The sequence below is a fragment of the Megalopta genalis genome, chromosome 8 (genome assembly GCF_051020955.1).
Source record: "Megalopta genalis isolate 19385.01 chromosome 8, iyMegGena1_principal, whole genome shotgun sequence".
Lineage (NCBI taxonomy): Eukaryota > Metazoa > Arthropoda > Insecta > Hymenoptera > Halictidae > Megalopta > Megalopta genalis.
In genome coordinates this window covers 15,799,553-15,820,490 of record NC_135020.1, presented here as the reverse complement: position 1 = coordinate 15,820,490, position 20,938 = coordinate 15,799,553, and the positions used below count along the sequence as shown (strand labels likewise).

General features: G+C 39.1%; 2 protein-coding genes across 3 annotated transcripts in view; one reads left to right on the top strand and one right to left on the bottom strand.

Moving 5' to 3' along the window:
• Positions 1 to 990: 990 nt before the first annotated feature.
• On the top strand, positions 991 to 6,513 carry LOC117217557 (beta-1,3-glucan-binding protein 1). Its single transcript, XM_076524346.1, has 8 exons — positions 991 to 1,173; positions 2,252 to 2,479; positions 2,872 to 3,086; positions 3,225 to 3,361; positions 3,445 to 3,611; positions 4,154 to 4,479; positions 5,475 to 5,576; positions 5,646 to 6,513. The coding sequence occupies exons 1-8, from the start codon at positions 1,038 to 1,040 to the stop codon at positions 5,745 to 5,747; spliced, it is 1,413 nt and encodes a 470-aa protein (XP_076380461.1). The 5' UTR covers positions 991 to 1,037; the 3' UTR covers positions 5,748 to 6,513.
• Positions 6,514 to 8,677: 2,164 nt separating this feature from the next.
• The window catches only part of NLG-4 (neuroligin 4), a 918,748-nt gene continuing 906,487 nt past the window's right edge, over positions 8,678 to 20,938 (bottom strand). Inside the window, exons 13-14 of one of the 2 annotated variants that reach the window (XM_033465261.2) lie at positions 20,647 to 20,809; positions 8,678 to 13,511 (exon numbers count right to left, since the gene is read on the bottom strand). In XM_033465261.2, the coding sequence (XP_033321152.1) occupies positions 13,362 to 13,511; positions 20,647 to 20,809 (313 nt within the window). In that variant the 3' untranslated portion in view covers positions 8,678 to 13,361. The remainder of the gene's footprint in view (positions 13,512 to 20,646; positions 20,810 to 20,938) is intronic. The other variant, XM_033465262.2, reaches the window with a different exon arrangement.

Below are 20,938 nucleotides of genomic sequence, written 5' to 3'. Positions count from 1 at the left end.
ACTCCGAGTAGCCGAAAGTTCCCGACCCGACCCGATCCGATCCGGCGCAACCAATATATAATATATAATAATAATAATAATAATAATAATAATATATATAATAAGTTCCCGACCCGACCCGATCCGATCCGGCGCAACCAATATATAATATATAATAATAATAATAATTGTGAGCACAATAGGGGTGTGCGGTTACCCGAAAATTTGGGTACCATTGGTTATATTATATATTATTATATATATATTTATATATTTTTATTATTTTATATAATTTTATATATATAATATAATATATAATATAACCAATGGTACCCAAATTTTCGGGTAACCGCACACCCCTATTGCGCTCACAATTTAGACGGAAACGAAAGGTGATTCTAATTATATGTGACTCTGCTATTATTTTTGATTTGACATATGGTTCCTTCGACATTTTTTATTCTCATGATACGTAGAATATAATGCCGGAAAAAAAATGTTTGACCTCGAAAAAAGATGGAGGCTAATTTTGCGGCAACTTCTTTTCACAGATCTTCACCGATCGAAAGGTGTAGAATTTCGTGATAGTCAAGGTTACTCGGATGAGTATATTTCCATAGTTGAGCGAATTAAATAATATTAATAATATTATAATATTAATTAACGATATTAATAATAATAATAATAATATAATAATGTGATATTAATAATATTATAATATTATTAATATTAATTATTATAATAATATTAATAATAATATAATAATTATAATTAAAGCGAATTAAAAATTTCCGTTATGTAAGATGAGAAAGAGATTTTTGAACGAGGCAACGAACGTTCGCGCAGTGGTTTAATTACAGTATTTTTGAAAGAAAATTTTATACCGGATTTAAATTAACGATCGATTTCAGTATTTTAAATACGCGTGACCGGTTCAATAAAAGCATCTAGTGCCATCAAGCTGAGAGATACCTATGGGAAAACCAGTTTATAACGAACGAAATCGACTTTAGAGCTCAGTATCCTTTTAACCAGCAAAGACGACAGACACGAACGTCATGAGTATCCCTCTAGGCCGCTTGATTTTCTTGACATTTGTACTGAATTTGTTCGATAACAGCTACGAGCAGTATGTTCCACCAAAACCTACCGTCGAACCCCTTACTCCGAAAGGGATCAGAATTTCTATTCCACGTAAGTTAATCTTAATAATATTGATAATAATAATAAGAAGAAGAATCAATGATTAATAATAATAATAATAATTAATGATTAATACGCTTAGCTTATGAAAATCTATGAATTAATTGAAAATACATGTTGGATTTAGCATGTTTTACTATTCTATCAAAGTTACAACTAAAAAGTTAAATAAAGATTTCCAAATAATATTTAAGAAATTCGGGAAAAACTATAACGAAAGTAATGCTAAAAATAAATAAAAATTTGTATATTTAAATACAGGCATACAAATTTGTTACAATGTTTTATCGAACGTAGAATACTTTCGTTAAGTGATACGAATACGGAGAATCGCAGGTTGCAATTGCAATACAAATTGCATTTAAAAAAATTTTTTTATCACGATTACGTACGTTTATCATTTAAGGAAGAAGGAAAGGCAAAGTGTTTACAGCATTTAAAGAGAACGATCTTAACCATTTAACTATAAACGCTGTATCACTGATGTCAAATTAGCAGAACACATACAGGGTGCGGTAAGCGTTCGTATATGCGTGATTCACGTAATTGTAACACACCATATTTTTTGTTGCTCGATGAAGAATGTTAGGAAAAAGATAAATGTTTTCAAAGAGGACTCGTATTTGCCATTACGATTTTCTTGCAAGTGCAATGGCGCATGCGAAGTTTGCAGTTGCATTATCTGTATTTTTGAACTGGATCCCGTTCTTCTTCTGAACTCATCGAAATCTCTTGTTATTCGACAGAGAGAAGCTTTACGGTAATGTGTTTAAAGATAATTAGTTCGAGGGGGGTATTTGGAAAAAAATATTAGATTTTCTCTATGAATCGTGAACGTAAAAAAAGGCAACAACAATTATTATTTATTTATATATATATTATATATTATTAATATACAATATTAAAAAAAAAAATATATATATATATAAATAAAATATATAATATATATAACTAATTATATGTGTATAATATATATATATATATATAAATGAATATTTAATAAACTGGTATCCAAAATGGTACGGAAGGTCGGAAATAGAAGAGTTGTAATACACAATATTTTTCTTAGATGAGGACGGGATTAGTTTGGTTGCCTATCACGTGAAATTTAACAGCGATTTCTACAGTCTTGAGGCGGGAACAATCGCCGTTGACATTATCAAACCTAAGGATGGTCGATGGACTTACGAAGATCACAGCACTAAACTAAAAGTTGGCGATATAGTTTATTTATGGGTGCATGTGGACTACGAAGGCAGGGGTTATAACCTACTTGATCAACAACACAAAGTTACAGGTTCGTCTCCTTCGAAGAAAAGTGATTATTTTAATAAATTATATTATATATATATATATATATATATATATATATATATATATATATATATAATATAATTTATTATATATATGTATATATATTTATTATATATATGTTTATATATATATTATATTTATATATATATTTATTATATATATATATGTATATATATATATATATATATATATATATACATATATATAATATAATATAATATAATATAATATAATATATATATATATATATATATAATAATATATATATATATAAAATTGTTATAAATATAAGGCGATTATTTTAATAAATTATATAAAATAATTTATGAGCGGCACAGTGGACGAGTTAATGAAAAACGTTGTTTTTCCAATTAGATTTTTATAATTACGACGGATCCGCAGCTAATAAAACAGACGGCGGGAACGGCACGTGCGCAGCTATTTCCGAAACAAAGGCATATACACGTGATCGGGAAACGCGGGAATTGAAGTCCCATAACGTGTGCGCGGGCGATATAATTTTCATAGAGAATTTTGACACGCTCAATACAGACCGCTGGAAGGTCATCGAACGTTTCTCGATGACTCCGGTAAGTCCGCTAACCGTTTGACGACCGGTTCTTCAAGGCATCACGTACCGGTTCTTATCGTTTTATTTGATTAGAAGCATCGCCGCAAAAATCTGCAACAGGTTTTTAGATATCAGAGAAACGCTGTACATGTTTCAGAACTCCGAATTCGTTGTGTACTTAAACCACGAAGACAATGTTTACGTTCAAGATGGCCTCTTGTACATTAAACCGGTTCAAGTTAAGGACAAATACGGTATCCGGTTTGTGGAGGACGGTTCGCTGACATTGCACAAGTAAGATCTCGTTTTTGTGTAACGATAGCAACGTATCTTTTCATTGCTCGATTATCATGTTTCATTTTTTTCGGCTATTTTAGATGCACGGAACAGATCGGTAGCGAATATTGCATGCGACGGGCAAAAGGCTGGGACATTTTGCCGCCTGTAATGTCGGGACGATTAAATACTAAACATTCGTTCAACTTTATGTACGGGAAGATTCAAGTCCGGGCTAAATTACCGCGCGGCGATTGGATATATCCACGTACGTTATAATATTAATATTGCGGCGGCAACCTTCGGACCCGTCAGCAGATGGATCCTCCTTTCCCGCAAATAACCGATCCGCCTCAATTTGTATATACAGGATGTCCCAAAAATGTCTCGCAATACGGAAATGTGGGGTAGCTGAGGTCATTCCAAGTAACTTTTTCCTTTTCGAAAATGCGATCCGCGGCTTTGTTCACCAGTTATTAACGAAAAGCAGTGACCAATGAGAGGCGAGCTCAGCTGGCGCGAGGCGACCGAGCCAATGAGCGGAACTGGGCTCCGTGCGCTGGTTGGCTGGGCTGCCTCGCGTCAGCCGTACTCGATTCTTATTGGTCACTGTTTTTCGTTAATAACTCGGTAACAGTGCCTCGGAGAACATTTTTGTAAAGGAAGAAGTTGCTTCAAATGATCCGAGGAACCCGTCATTTCCGGATTGCGAGACATTTTTGGGACACTTTGTATGTACAATTTAAATCTATTACGTTCGCAATTATAATATTGTCGTCATTCGGTTCGCTTTCGCGTGTTTCGTTTCAGTGATCGCTCTAGAAAGCGTCGATCAACCAAATTCGACGATCTTCAGTACCATCGTGATCGCAAATTCGTTCGGCAATCCGACACTTATAACAACCAGTGGGAAAGACATAGGCAGCCACGTTCTCCAGGCCGGCGCAGTCGTAACTACTTTGGGGAATGGTAATATACGAGACAACCGAATGGATCTCCCAACGAAGACGTTAAACGTTCTGTGGTCCGAACATTATCATGTCTACGAAGTTGAGTGGAGACGCGAACGACTCGTTCTTAAAGTTGACGGCCAACAATACGGGGAACAGAGGGTGCCGTATCTGTTCGATGCTCCAGTAAGTTGAGATCGTCAAACCACGAATGTATCTGTTTCAATTGGACGAAACCCTCTACCTTCTTTGATCATTACGGAATTTGATGTTCTTGTTAAGACGTTAATTATTATGGGACTTTTATGTCTTTTCTCACGAACAATAACCTACTTTTCACGATTACATGATTCGTTTAAAAGCTAGACTTCGCAAATTAAAAACTACAATTTTTTTTCGATTTTGAAGCACAGCACTTGAAAATCATTCTGAGATATATTTTATTTTGTTAAGAGATTAAAAAGTTGGTATATCTTATTCAAAAATTGCGAAGTGCTAAGCGAAATGTGTTCGAACTATGAATTCGTATTTTCATTGAAATCGTTTTCATTTAGTCAGTTAATAGAGGGTGTCTCAAAAATGTCTCGTAATCCTCAGGTCATTTGTAGCAACTTCTTTCTTTACAAAAATTTTCTCCGAGGCACCGTTAACGAATAATTAACAAAAAACAGTGACCAGTAAGAATCGAGTACGGCTGACGCGAGGCGACCCAGTCAACCAGCGCACGAAGCCCAGTTCCGCTCATTGGCTCGGTCGCCTCGCGCCAACTGAGCTCGCCTCTCATTGGTCACTGTTTTTTCGTTAATAACTTGTTAACGGTGCCTCGGAGAAAATTTTTGCAAAGGAAAAAGTTGCTTCAAATAACCTGAGGAATCCGCCACTTTCGGATTGCGAGACATTTTTGGGACACCCTGCATATCGCAACGGAAATTACGAATCGTTTAATGACATAAAACTGAAAAATTAAAAAACTGTGTAACATTGGTCAGTGATGACCACTAAAATTCCACTAAAAAATCAAATTCCAGTCATAAATTATCACGGTGGAAATCAATGTGTCAAGCACAAACCAATTCTCTTTAATCGGCCGATAAAAGACCTATTGTTATCGGCGTTTCATCTAAATTCCCTTTGCAAATATTATGGATCATTGTTAATTTACTTATCGTACACGATCATAGTTTTACATCGACGTGGGCTTGGGAGTCGGAGGTTACAACATTTTCCCCGACCGATGCAGAAGTGGCAATTATCTGAAACCGTGGAAAAACAAGGGCGTGAAGGTACGTAAAACTGTTTCTGACAGAGGCCATCCCAAGAGAATATTCTTGATACAACGGTTTGCATTACAGGCGAGGTATAACTTCTACATATCGGACAGCTTCTGGCGACCTACGTGGGGGCATCGAGACACAGTTATGGCAATAGACTACATCAAAGTACTGGCGCTGTAGACGCTAAAAACATCGACTTGGAAATCTTCAGTACATTAAATACCTTGACACTTCCATTGTTTGCATATTTAACCTTTTAGGCACGACGCGCCACTATAGTGGCTTTCGCGGATGTCATCTCTCTGGACGACGCGCCACTATAGTGGCTTGCTCTAATAGCTCACACGCTCATCGTTTGAAAATAAATAATAATCGTCTTCATATGCATTGTTTCACACTTCTTTTGTCTTCGCATCGATTTACAACAGTCTACAGGGTGTCCCAAAAGTGTCTCGCAATCCGAATGTGGCGGGTTCCTCAGGCCACTTGAAGCAACTTTTTCCTTTACAAAAATTTTCTCCGAGGCACCGTTACCGAGTTATTAACGAAAAACAGTGACCAATAAGAATCGAGTACGGTTGACGCGAGGCGGCCCAGCCAACCAGCGCACGGAGTCCAGTTCCGCTCATTGGCCCGGTCGCCTCGCGCCAGCTGAGCTCGCCTCTCATTGGTCACTGTTTTTCGTTAATAACTCGTTAACGGTGCCTCGGAGAAAATTTTTGTAAAGGAAAAAGTTGCTTCAAGTGGCCTGAGGAACCCGCCACATTCGGATTGCGAGACACTTTTGGGACACCCTGTCTATACAGACAGAATATACAGTATCAGACTCTGTTCGGTACATATCAGACTCTGCCGTTCAGAGAAATAGCCTCGCGCAGAATTCAGCCGTACCTAAAAGGTTAACCATTGACTTATGAGAAATAAAATGGTTCGTAAAGCTACAGAATATCGTTGGTTCGGTACTTGGCATGCTCCAGCAAACTCGGCCATACTCGGCGCACGCGATTCGAAATGAACAAAAATGAACAGTAATCAATTCAGAGTTTCCTTTGGAAGTGCTCCCAAGGCCTGCGAGTGCGCGTGCGGCGCCAAAAAGGGCGATCCGATCCACTGGCACAGCGGTTTCCGCCATTTCGTACGAAAAAGTGACGTCGCGAACGAAGTGACGTCATAACGCTTATTGCCACCAAATAATATTCAGCACTCGTAGTGGAAATGAAATATACTGGATATTCGCTTCTTGCTAACGTGCCTATGATTGTCGACCGCCGGTAGGCTGTCGGTCGACTGTCGGTAACGTTGAGTGCGACACGAAATGGTAAGAGAGCTGTAGAGTCCTAAAAGGTTGAGACAGGAAAGCCCATAAGATGCAATGTCTGTACGAATCCTAAATCTGTTTCCCTTCAGCTTGCGAATCAAAATGGACAATTTGGGAAGAGGCCATTTTTATAGTTAGACAGTAATTATAAAAACGAGGTGCAAGACTCGAATAATTGTATCTCCTCTTCCCAAATATGTAATCCATTTTTGTTTGCAAGCTGATGGGAAATTGGGGAGAATTTGCTGTATATTTAAGCAAATCAAAAATAGTGTTTATGATATGTAACACAAAAGAAATGATATTTCATTATTATGCAAATACATAATTCTTTATTTGTTTCTTTTCTCTATATTGAAACAAATCTTCGTAAATTCCAATACATGTATCAAACATTAAAATTGAAATTCCGTAAATATACTTATGTATACTTCATTTCGATGCCTACGGTTTGTTTACGTGCAATTGCAATGCCTTTTTCATTTTAAAGACAATATGTAATTAAGGAACGCTTGGAACTGACAGCATTGGTCAACCAAAAATTTCAGATCAAAATACTACCACACAACATATATAATGTGTGTATTATAAAGCAAGATCACGTATAAAATAAACATACAAAACATGTATAACTAGATGCCATATGAAAACCATATATAACCATATAAAATAACATATATATAATGTTAATATAATAACCATATAAAAATAACATATACAACCATATAAATAACCATATAAAACTATAACCTTATATAAATGAGAAAGATATCTAAAATAAGATTCAATGATTATACGGACAGAAATGGTTTATCACAAAGCTACAAATATTTCAGTTTCTCTACATTTCAAAACACCGTAGAAACCAGAGCAGAAGGAAGAAATGGCCGTGTAATAAATGTTCCAGTGAGTGAAGTGCGTGCGCGTCAAGAATGTGTGTGGAGAGCAAGGTATGTGTGCGTGTGTGTGTGTGTGTTGCGAGCGCGTGTGCCACGTGCTGAACGAAGCGGGGCAGCGGCCCGAAAGAAAACAAACAAATGAGTGTAGCGCCTCGAGCAAGAGAATAAAGAAGTAAGAAGGGCGACGGTAGCCAGCGTCCAGCCTGGAAGTATGTATTATACAGGGTGTCCCGAAAATGTCTCGCAACCTGGAAATGGTAGGTTCCTGAGGCCATTCGGAGCAACTTTTTCCTTTGCGAAAATTTTGGCGGCCCAGCCAACGAGTGCACGGAGTCCAGTTCCGCTCATTGGCTCCGTCGTCCCGCGCCAAATGATCTCGCCTCTGATTGGTCACTGTTTTTCGCTAATAACTCGTAAACGAAGCCGCGGATTGCATTTTCGCTAAGGAAAAAGTTGCTTCAAATGACCTCAGGAATCCCCTACTTTCGGATTGCGAGACATTTTTGGGACATCCTGTACATCGAATTTTGTACTATAATATATTTCTTTCTTTAAAATATTAAATTGAGTTAATATAATATTAATTAATATAATATTAATTAATAATTAATATAATAATTAATTAATATAATATTGAGTAATATAATATTAAATATTAAATTGAGTGATTCCTTAATCGAGATATCCGTTCGGATGACTCGCGATAGGGAATCCCACATAAATATTAAGCAAATCTTCGAAGCTCTTGTCATAATCACCGCATAAACAGAATTCCATAACGTAAATTAATGGAAAATAAATTGTCAGCGTGGCATTGCGTAAACGCAACGTTGAGCGTGAAACGGGTCAGAAGAAATAACGGGGAACGATTTTCAGGAATAACATTTCGCACGTACAATTAATATCTCCATGTATTTTGTTATATATTTACAATTTTATAACAGAAACGTTAAACGTAACAGGCGGTCTCGCACTCGGCTGAAAGGTGGGCGTAAGGTGTCTTTCCAGTGGAGCGCGAGGCAGCGAAAAGTCACATAAATATAATAATATTCGTCATAATAAATTCATTACAATCCATAATATGTATATGTAATATACGTTATTTAAATTTTTGTTAAACATCCGCTCAACCGGTTCAGTTGTTTTCGCTTATCAGCTTCATCCTGTTTACCGACTGTTCATTCCCCTTAATTACGTCTATTATTACTCGCATTTCTCTTTTTTTTTTAGTCTTTAATTGTATTCGGATTGTCCGTACTTGATGATATTTATTTATGTAACCCTCTCACCGCGACATTCAGCGTGCGCCGCGGGAGTTTCTTAAACGAAAAAAAAAAATGAAGGAAAAGGATTTCATCCCTTTTGTTCATGACCTATTTGTGTGTCACTACAGGAAACGGACCGACCGGTTCTGGATCGCTGCAGCCTCGACGAGAATACACAGAACAAGGTCGTTATTCATTTTTCTGTTTCTCGCCTCTTAACGTATGTACAAAAAACAGTGATTTCTCTGATTCTTTTCTTCCGTGGTTTCTATTCACCAACACCGTGCCCCCTTTTACCCCCTTTAAGCTCGGTTCTCACGATTCCGTCACGCTCCACCATGAGAACTTTTCCTTAACGCGTTCACTGCTGTCGACGCAAGCTTGGTGGTTTCTCTCTCGGTTCGCGATTAGTTTGCCTCGGAGCCTCATCCTCTATCTCTATAGCTTCTGTTTTCTTTCTCAAATCAAAGTTTCATACAATGCCGTACACTCGTATACGCGCGCGCGCCGTCTTTTTCGCAAGACTAACGAAAATGATTATAAATAGAATCTCTTTGATCACACGACGTCTTTTTTGATTACGTTTAAACGATTTTGATTCGAGTCCGTTCCACAGCAGTAAAAGCGCTAAACATCGTTCACCGTAGAATCCTTTGAAGCGTATTCTGTTTTCAAGTATGCTAAACGTCTCCTACGTAAAACGTGAACACACTCGTTTAAGTAATAATAAGTTCGGTTCGTTAATAAGAATCCGGCTGATCGGCCGCACGCGACGTAACATTGCAACAAAAATCCCCTATATATATATATATCGAACAGTAACTCAAGGGACCATTTCCGTCGATTTAGTTGCTCCAAAGGATCGAATAAAACCGTGGGACTCGCGTCACTCGTCCGGATCGATCGGAGTCACGTTGCTCTGCTGCGTTTCTTCGTGAATTTTTACGAGCTTCTCTGGCAGTGTGTTACGCATAATAACGGATTTTTACGGTAGTCTTTATGTTACACCTATATGTATACGTATATTTTTACAAAAAGTCACGCACACATTTGAAATCCAATACTAGGCGCGACGGCTCCTGTCTCTCTCTCTCTCTCTCTCTCTCCTCGACGCTTTCACATCGTCGAAGAGCAGTGTTCATAGATTCTCACGATCCTTCGATTACGCGGTGTACAATCATTTTCACACGCACACTTAACAGTTTCGGGTTAAGTCCATATACCCCCACCCCCCGGTTATCAACGAAGCATTATTAAACAATGTCAAACAATCGGAATCGCGCTGCCTTAACGAAGGTCATGCTCGCGATGACGATCTCTGGCGACAGTACGATTTTTTGTGTGTGTTACACTAAGCATAATTCGTCGATCATGTTCTAGCGACGATTATTTAGACATAATTTAAGTTGTAATTGGTCGTTGGTTTTTACAAATTATAACGTGCTGATTGTTCTATAATCGAATCGGTTTGTAATGGTCGAATTCAAATCGTTGTTGTATCCTTGTTGAATAACAGAGGCGCCATCAATTCGGAGAATCGATGATTCCTTTAGACGCAGCGATATACGATTAAATGTTTTCCGCTGAAAACGATACAATTTCGTGGCAACACGAGCTCTGGATAAGATAAGAATAAAACTGCGTTGCTCGTCGACGATCGAATCTTTTGATCGACAGAAGGGGATTTACGGATTCAATTGGCTGTGTCCGATTGTACTTTTGAATGCCTTTGCTATTTTCTATACTTAATCCGATTTCGTTACTTAGGTACTCAAAGTATTCTATTTTCCTTCGTATTAACCCTTCGGAGTCTATCGGCACATATGTGTCCCACAGAATGTATTTCGTACGTCATAACATAACCTCTCAGTTTGGTAGTGAAGTCGGGCCAACACTAATAAAATCAACGTTTCTTGTTATTAGCATCTACATGCACATAAAACTTGACTTCAGATATAACGCAAATTTAACGAAAAATAAGTCAGGCTCGAAAGGGTTGAATAACAAGAGTTTGAAGAGTTGAAGAGAGTTTAGGAAATTATTCGACCTGGTATAATGATCAGTGTCTCTCAATGAACAGTGTCATTGAACAACGAATATTTACGCGTTTCTAATTAGAACGAACGTGTACAATCGTACCACGAATATACCAGTCTTAGAATGCATATTACGAACATATTTGTTTATATGTGACCACATAACCTCTCGGTTTGGTAGTGAAGTCAGACTAATAAAATCAACATTTCTTGTTATTAGCACCTACATGCACGTAAAACTTGACTTCAGATATAACGCAAATTTAACAAAAAGTAAATCAGACTCGAAAGGGTTGAATAACAAGAGTTTGAAGAGTTGAAGAGAGTTTAGGAAAATATTGAACAGTGTCATTGAACAACGAATATTTACACGCTTCTAGTTAGAATGAACGTGCGCAATCGTACCACGAATATACCAGTCTTAGAATGCATATTACGAACATATTTGTTTATATGTGACCACATAACCTCTCGGTTTGGTAGTGAAGTCAGACTAATAAAATCAACATTTCTTGTTATTAGCAAATATAACGCAAATTTAACCAAAAAATAAATCGGACTCCAAAGGGTTGAATAACAAGAGTTTGAAGAGTTGAAGCGAGTTTAGGAAAATATTCGACCTGGTATAACGATCAGTGTCTCTCAATGAACAGTGTCATTGAACAACGAATATTTACGCGTTTCTAATTAGTACGAACGCGTACAACCGCACGAGAAACTTTCGATCAACTCTAACAATGTTCCCGTTCAATTTTCCCAATAGAGCACGCGCCGCTTCTTTCGAGTTCCCCCATCTCGCAGACAAAATCTAGTCGATCTAATCGTATTCGCGGATACAGCAACGGTCTATTTATTATTTATAGATTCATTCGTGGTTCGTCCAGCCTGACGACAAATCCGTGGATCGAGAAACATTTGTTCATGGACGGCCTATTGTCTGCGCGGTTAAAACGATCAGAATAGTCCCTTCCTTCTGGCCTACGATTTAACGGAACGCTACCAACGTTGATTTCAACGAGCATCTGTGTGTCCTTCTTTCTTTTTTCGAATCGATTCGGGAAAGCGATGTCTCGCGCAACCGATCGAATCGTCGACGGGCAACCCTCGGGATCCGTGATCGATCCACGACGCGTCGATCCTCTCGTGCCACACCGCGCAACGTTTCCACAGTCAACCGGAGGAAAGAAAGGGGAAGAACGGACGACTAAACGGTACGCGACACGAGTACAGGTCCTCTTAGAAAGTAGCAAACGGTTCTGTTTTTTTTTTTTGGCGTTTCTTACGGTATAAATTTCACTTTATGTACAAGGAACATCTAACATCGTAGTGGATAGCGTTTTATACACGGGTCTGCAAGACCGATTCGTCAGTTTTCTTGAGCGTGTCTCTTTCTCTCTCTCCCTCTCTCTCTCTCTTTCTCTCTTTCGTTCTCTCTATATTTTTCTTTCTCTCTCTCTCTCTTTCTCTCTCTCCCACGTAACACCTAAAATTCATTATTATCGACTAGCTAGCTGAATGTACTGCGTTTGATTTCTGTATCGTAAGAATGTTTTGTTGCATTTGATTGAAGTTCGATTGATCGCAAGAAAGAAGTTCGCGCCGGTAAACGGGGTCTCCTCGCCGCCGTCGACGACGTCCCGGTCCGATCGACCGCACTCGTAGGTCCGTCGACGCGTCTCCGCGACATTTACTCTCGGGACTACCATCGCAAGAGCCGTAGGATCTCTCGCGAAATGTTGTACGCCGTCCTCGTCCGGATCCTCCCGTGAACGCGCAGGGATCGACGCTTCCCGAGCGAGAACTAAACCGGAGACCGGTCGCTCCGAAAAGTCTGTTCCTCTTTCGGCCCTCTACCCCCCTCCCCTCCTCGTCCGTGGTCTGATATCTTTCATCCCACGACGACGCCTCATCGACGGATACCACTTGTTCCATCTGCAGCCGCCTTGTTTCCTGTCGTCCGCACCTCGTGTTCCTCGGCACCCGGCCGAGGCACCCTCTACCCCCCCTCCGTCAGTCGCTGGCTCGTCGCCACCCTCGATATGGTGGCTGAATGGCGACGCGACGAATCCGCGCCAGCCGTCAGTCCTGTTTGCCGTCGCCTCGAGGTCCCAGGGAATTTCGATCTCCGAAGGTGTGTGTCTGCTGCCACTACCCCCCTCGGACCGGTCGAGAATCCCCGCGACGGAGCCCGAGCGGCACACGGCCGAGACCACTTACAGCAAGGTCGATGCCGTCAGAACGTCCGGGACGACTGGCTTCGGAGGGGGGTCCAAGCATCACACGCGCATCTCGCTCATTGTTGCCTGGGACACGCGACTCGACACGGTGGCGCTTTGCAGCAGGGGCTGGTTTTCGGGGGGACTCTTTGCTCGAGGGGGTGGTGGAGCTCTTGGTACTGTCAGGTGTATGGACCCGTTTGGTGGACCCTGAAAAATTACCAGGTGTTAGAGAATTCGGACTCCGGTTGATCCACCCGCGACCAGCGTCGTTAGCGTCGATCGAGGCTTCTAGGTGTATCCTGTCGATCGAAGCGGCTGGAAAGTGGTGCATTGTTCGGTGGCTGTTATCGTTTATCTATTTACGATGTTGGTATGCGGCTTTTCGTTTCGTTCGATTAGTAGAGAATACAGTAATGTCTCTCTAATTGACGCTCAGATTGTCGAAATCAGATCTCGATTGACGAAATTGGACAATTTGGGAAGAGGAGATACGATTATTCGAGCCTTGCAGCTCGTTTTTATAGTTGTTGATAATTCGAAACTGTAAAACGAGGCGCAAGACTCAAATTAATGGTATCTCCTCTTCCCAAATTGTCCATTTCTGTGCGCAATCTAAGCGTCAATAAGGGAGACATTACTGTACTCTCCGATTGACGCGAAATTTGTAAACAAAAATGGATAGCTTGGGAAGAGGAGATGCGATTATTTGGGTCCCGCGGCTCGTTTTTATCGTTGTTAACAATCGGCGACTATAAAAACGAGCCGCGAGGCTCGAATAGTCTTATCTGTATATAATAGTCTTATATAATAGTATATAATATATGATAGTAATATTATATAATAGTATATAATATATAATAGTAATATTATATAATAGTATATAATATATAATAGTATATAATAGTATATAATATATAATAGTATATAATAGTCTTATCATCAAATTGTCCATTTTTGTTTACAAGCTGAGCGACAATTGCAGAGAATTTACTGTATTACTTTGCTACGGTGGCCCATAAAAGTGTTCGCACACTTTCTGTAACGCAATAACTTTTTTAGAACTCAAGTGAATGACTTGAATGTTTTTTAGATGATAGAGGAACTAGCCTACTAGACGATGGCTAAAATGCCTTTTTTAAATTTTGCTATTACTTGGGATGACGGAAGAAGAGATAAGAAATTCCCGGTTTTTAACTTTTTTATCTAAGGCTATAACAAGAATTTTTTAAATGTCTTTCACAGATCTTGGTAACTTTGATCGAGATCTGTTAACCCAGAATCGAATGATTTAAAAAATTGCAGATTTCTTTCAGTTTTTGGTGAAAATCGTGATAAAACTGCGATTTTTGCCATCTTTAATTCATTGTACCTCGTAACAACGTCAACTGATTTCGATAAAGTTTTCATCGTGCATATAAGTTACCGAGGCATTTTTTAAATTTCCGCTATAGGCTCGGATAAAAAAGTTAAGAAACGAGAGCTTTTATTTCTTTCTTTTTGTCATTCCAAGTAATAGCAAAGTTTTTAAAAATTATTTTAGTCATCGTCTAGTAGACTAGACCCGCTATCATGTTAAAAAAACAATTAAAATCATTTGATCCAGTTTCAAAAAAGTTATTGCGATTTAAAGGATGTACAAACACTTTTGTGGACCGCTATAAATACTATTTTGTTTATGTTCGACATTGATCAGCGATTTCCTCGATTGTAATACACCTTACACAGAGAAACCTCGATCAGTAACCTCGGTAATCTAGATTCTACATAAAATCATCAAGAATCTCGAACAGGCAGCTTGTAACTACACGATGAATATCCATGCATTTACTAGTATACTGTGGCGCATAACTTTAGCATCGTCTAAATTTGTTGTATTGCTCCTAGATAGAAATGCATAAAAATCTGTCATGTCAATGTGATATCTTGAGTGCGAATAATTTTTATGTCTAAATTGTTATTAATCGTTATTAAATAATTGTTATTAATTTTTATGTCTAAAGTTTTTATTGCTTCTGGATAGATGTGAATAAAAAATCTATCATAACAATGCGACACTTTGAGAAAGCTTCGTGAATGCGAACGATTTTGATGTATTCTTACCAAAAACCGAAAAACATTGAAAGCTTAGGCGGTGCTAATGTTATGGACCGCGTTCTAGATCACATACGGTTATATCCACGAGGGACATTTGATAAACAAAACAAGCCGCTTTGAGCCAACTTTACACAGTTATGTATCAGTGATTTGTTAGAGTACAATTAACGTTTCTACAAGATTATCGGTAAGCAATTGTGTTCGTACAAACGTTCGCGAGTCTATTGGTAGCTATACTAAATTCTCCCTAATTCGCGCTCAGATTGTGCATAAAAATGGACAATTTGGGAAGGGGAGATACGATTATTCGAGCCTTGCGCCTTGTTTTTATAGTTATTGATGATCGGTGACTGTAAAAACGGGTCGCCGGGCTCGAATAATCGCATCTCTTCTTCTCAAATTGTTAATTTTTGTTTCCAAGCAGAGTGTCAATTACGGAGAAATTACTGTACAATAAATACTCCGTAATTCGCGCTCAGATTGCGCACAAGAATGGACAATTTGGGAAGGGAAGATGCGATTATTCGAGTCTTGTAGCTCGTTTTTGTAGTTATTTACAATCGGCAACCATAAAAACGAGTCGCAAGGCTCGAATAATCTCTTCTTCCCTAATTGTTAATTTTTGTTTCCAAGCAGAGCGTCAATTAGGGAAAATTTACCGTACCGCGCACAGAAAACATTCTGGAAAGTGACACGAGAGTACGGAAACTACTGCTCGCAGATGTATCGATCATCTACGATCAAACAATAAACCTATCATTTCTCTTGCAATTTTATCTCGTGAAAAGTTTCCGGGAACCACGGAACAGGAAATCGAATAGCTCCTCGAGTGGTACTCGATGTTATGCCCGCGCGCGGTTATCGCTCGAACTCCCGACAAGTTTCTATCGACGCGAACGATTGTCAACAAGTTTTCACGCCGCGGAAAAAGTTTGCATATTTTTCACGATCACCGTACGCCGGCCGTCGAGATTCATGACAATAACGAGATTGTTCCGCGAACTTCCGACCGTTCGAATGACGCCGAACGGAATCAGGTTCCGCTGTCTTTCAGTGGGAAATCGTGCTGCAGGAGCGGTTGATATTATTCAATGATGAAGAATTTCAGGGAATTGGAGTCTTAGGGAACGGTCCGCGGATTTTATGCATTTACGACGCTGTCGAATAGATGCGATTTAAAGAGCAGAAAGAAGATTTTCAAGAGTTTCCGAATCGCAATGTATTATCTCTAATACATTGAAATTGTTAAAGAAAGACGAAACTTCCTGTTTCTTTCGTTCCATGCAGATTTCGATTTTGCATAAAGATCTGCAGTCCATTCAGAAAGTTGAGGATTTTGCGTACATTGACGAACGAAAAATTGCACGATTTTTGTGAATCTCTATGAAGAAAATTAATGAATGTTAAATGCGATAGGAGAGAGATTTTGTCGATAGGTACATGACGATTTTTACATAATGTGGGTATTTAAGTTGAAGATGTTACGATTACATTCAATCGGAGAAACAAAGAACTGTAAAATTAATTTCTTAGTTTGTCAATTTTGAAAGCATAGACTTAACAATGATTGCTTTTTAAGGCATTATGGCAGTGTGGTCAACTTCAAGAGTGATTTAATATGATATATATATACATACAGGGTGTCCCAAAATTATGGTATTTCCGGGAAATGAGGAGTTCCTGAGGTGATTTGAAGTAACTTTTTCCTTTACAAAACTTTTTCCCGAGGCATCGTTTACGAGTTATTGATGAAAAACAATGACCAATGAGGGGCGAGCTCGATTGGCGTTAGGCGGCCCAGCCAATGAGCGGAACTGGGCTTCGTGCGTTCGTTGGTCAGTGTTTTTCATTAATAACTTGTTAACGATGCCTCGGACAAAATTATTGTGAGGGAAAGAGTTGTTTCGAATGACTTCAGTAATTTCTAATTACCCGGAAGTACCATAATTTTGGGACGCCCTCTATAATAATACATATTATTATTACATTATTAATTATTATTATTACATTATTAATTATTATTATTATTGTTATTATTATTATTATTATTATTGTTATTATTATTATTATTATTATATATAATAATATAATATATATAATTATATATATAATTAATATGTAATATATACATCTGTGATTAAAACCGTAGGAAAATATCCTTAAAATTGAAGATGTTTAAAGCCGTCAAGGTGGGAATAAAGTAAATCCTCCCTAATTTTCCTTCAGTTTGTATACAAAAATGGACAATTTGGGAAGAGGAGATACAGTTATATTAAATTATCCATTTTTATTTACAAGCTGAAGAAATATTGAAGAGAATTTACTGTATTTCCTACACGAAATAATTGCAAAAATAAAGAGACCTCTGAGAAACAAATATCCACGTCAGAAAATGTGATGCGGAGTAAAAATTGCGCCGCTTTGAAAAACGGTGCGAACGAGAACCACTGAGCACCGTTTCGGAGTTCGATTACGGGGACGATGGCTCAATTTGAACGCGAACACGAGCTCGCTCCTCGAAGTCCCCGCGAATTAACGTCGAAGAAATCTTGGTTTAATATTTCTCATAATATTTAGCGGGGAATCACGTAATGGTACAAGTTAGCAGGAACACTGTCCCGGATATTAAGTCATTAAACGTTTAACGAGCCAGCCAGTTCCGGCTGCTAGCAATTTGTTAAGCTCGATCAAGGTGCTTCGCCCGGACACTTCTTCCTCGACGAAACGACGAGTTCTTAAAAAAAGAAGAAGCAGGGATCATAATACCAGGCCACCGTGACTCTTATTGTCCATAAACGGGAGGGTTTATTTTCAGATGGTACGGGATCGGGAACGGCCGGCCAGGGAGGTGTGGGGAGAGCGGAGGGCGGCGAGCAGACGGGAAACGGGGTTGAAAAATTTAACCGTTGCCCGTTGATTTATAAAAGTTCTGTTAACGACCGAAAGGCCTCCGGAACTTTAATTCATAATCCTATTAAGAAACTTTCGAAAGTTCTAAGCCGGGGCTAGCCGGGCGAAATTTACACTGCGAGAGCGCCCGACATTCTTCGTTGGTCATTATTCTACCTACGGACAGTATCGTCCTTTTATCTCGTTACTAAATTTCCGCGAGCCACGGGTTCGAGACGAACGTGAACTTCATTAAGCGAAACTTTAATGACCGGCCGTTAACCTCGTGGCGTCGCGCCGCGCGACGTCTCGTCGGGCCCCGCCGGCCCGGCCCGGCCCGGCACGGCCCGACCCGACCCGGGTTTCGACTTTCATTTTTACCGGAGATTTCAATTTCGCAGGGGGAATCTCATCGCTCTCGTCCACTCCGCTCCTTTACTCTTCTTAAACGCGATGAAGATCTTATGAGAATTAACTTCCGCGAACGAAGAGGGACGACGGGTTGGATATTTTCCTTCAAGCTGATTCGTTTACTTTAACCGGAAGTCGTTTCGAACCTGATACACTGCCGCCAGTCAAGCGGTCGATTTGACTTTTCGATGCTCGGGAGTTTCGTCTCGATACGCTCAGTGGTTCTCATTCGTCGGTAAACTCTGAAACAAATTCTGGATGAACGAATCTTGGGGCTTAAGGAATACGGTTTGATCGGACGTGTACACGGACGATTGGTTCGTACGCTATACCGGGCGAACTGATCGAACGATTGAAAGAAATAATATTTGTGCTGCACGCGTTTCGCACGTTTGTATTCGCGCGAATTTATCGGTACACGCATTTCGTTTGAATTATGTTCGATTCTTAGTCCGATCTGGTGCTGTCGAGGCTATATGTAACTTGAAATAAGAACAATGAAAAAATGAGAATTAATATTTGTGCTGCACGCGTTTTGCACGTTTTTATTCGCGCGAATTTGTCGGTACACGCATTTCGTTTGAATCAGTTCGATTCTTAGTCCGATTTGGTGCTGTCGAAGTTATATGTAACTTGAAATAAGTACAATGAAAAAATGAGAAATAATATTTGTGCTGCACGCGTTTTGCACGTTTGTATTCGCGCGAATTTGTCGGTGCACGCATTTCGCTTGAATCAGTTCGATTCTTAGTCCGATCTGGTGCTGTCGAAGCTATATGTAACTTGAAATAAGTACAGTAAAATCTCCCTAATTGACGCTCGGATTGTGCACAAAAATGGCCAATTTGTGGAAGAGCAGATACGATTATTCGAGCCTTGCGGCTCGTTTTTATAATTTTTGACAATCGGTAACTATAAAAAGGAGCTGCAAGGCTCGAATAATCGTATCTCCTCTTCCCAAACTGTCGATTTTTGTGTACAATCCAAGCGTCAATTAGAGAGACTTTACTGTACAATGAAAAAACGAGAAAATAACTGTCTCGATAAAGGAAGAAACGAAGTTTTTCTTGTCGAGAAATGCATACTCAAAGATTTGATTGTTTTGGGATTCGTTAACCCCGTGCCGTACCATTTTCTTCATGGTTACAATTATTAGAAGTTATTCGATTGTAATAATTTATAAGAAAAAATAAGCGATTCATATTTATTGCAGATTCATATTTATATTCAGTGCCTGCATTTAGTTAAATATCGATGACAAGAGAACAGAATTACAGTCCCATTTAACGCTAGATTTACAGAACCCGTCAAAATGGCGGGTCACTAATTTTTTAATTTACGATTATTCATACCGTAAAGATGCATTCACGAGTTATTTACACAATTTATACGTTACTCACGGCAAACGTTACAATAACATTCGTTCAAAAAATCAGAATAAACTTACTTTTATAAACTTTCATAAACTTGCTTACTTTTATAATCTAATATAAGACAGCTGTTTTTTGTGCTCCGTAAATCCAGTGTTAAAGGAATTCTCGACTGTTCATCTTGATCTTTAAAACGACAAACGACAACGATTCAAGTAATCCGTCGAATTGCGAATATTGTTTTAATATATTAATAATATATAATATATTTAATATATTATATATATATTATTACGAATTGCGTCGTCGCTTTCGAACGATTATCATTGAAATTCTCAATTGTTGAACCGCGACTTTTCAACGGACCATTAGAAAACAGCGGTTACTTAAAATGTCGATAACGCTGGAAAATCGAAAGAAAATAATTCGGAAGAGAGATACGGAGTAGGAGGAGGAGAAGGAGGAGGAAAGAGAAACGCTAAGGGGTCGAGATGATGATAAGGGTGTGTGAGATGGATCGACGGTTCAGATTAACACAGTTTCTCCGGCAATGGCCGAGTAATACGATAGACTCTCACTTGGGTTTGTGCGCTCATGTCCTGTATGACGGAAGCTCGGGGAAGAGTGGCATGCTGTTGCTGATGTTGCTTTTGATAGTGATGTTGATGAGGCAACGTGTGAGTTCCCTGGCCCTGTTGGAGAAGCGTGTTGGGATCGTTCGGAGGGCCTTTCATAACGTTCCTGTAACCACGATCGATTGTTACGAGCACCGTAACACTTCGGAACGAGATGCAATCATCTTGTTAAATAAATTTACGGTCGTGCAGCTGGTGGGGGGTGGAAAAGGTGGCCATTGTTGGGACAGATACG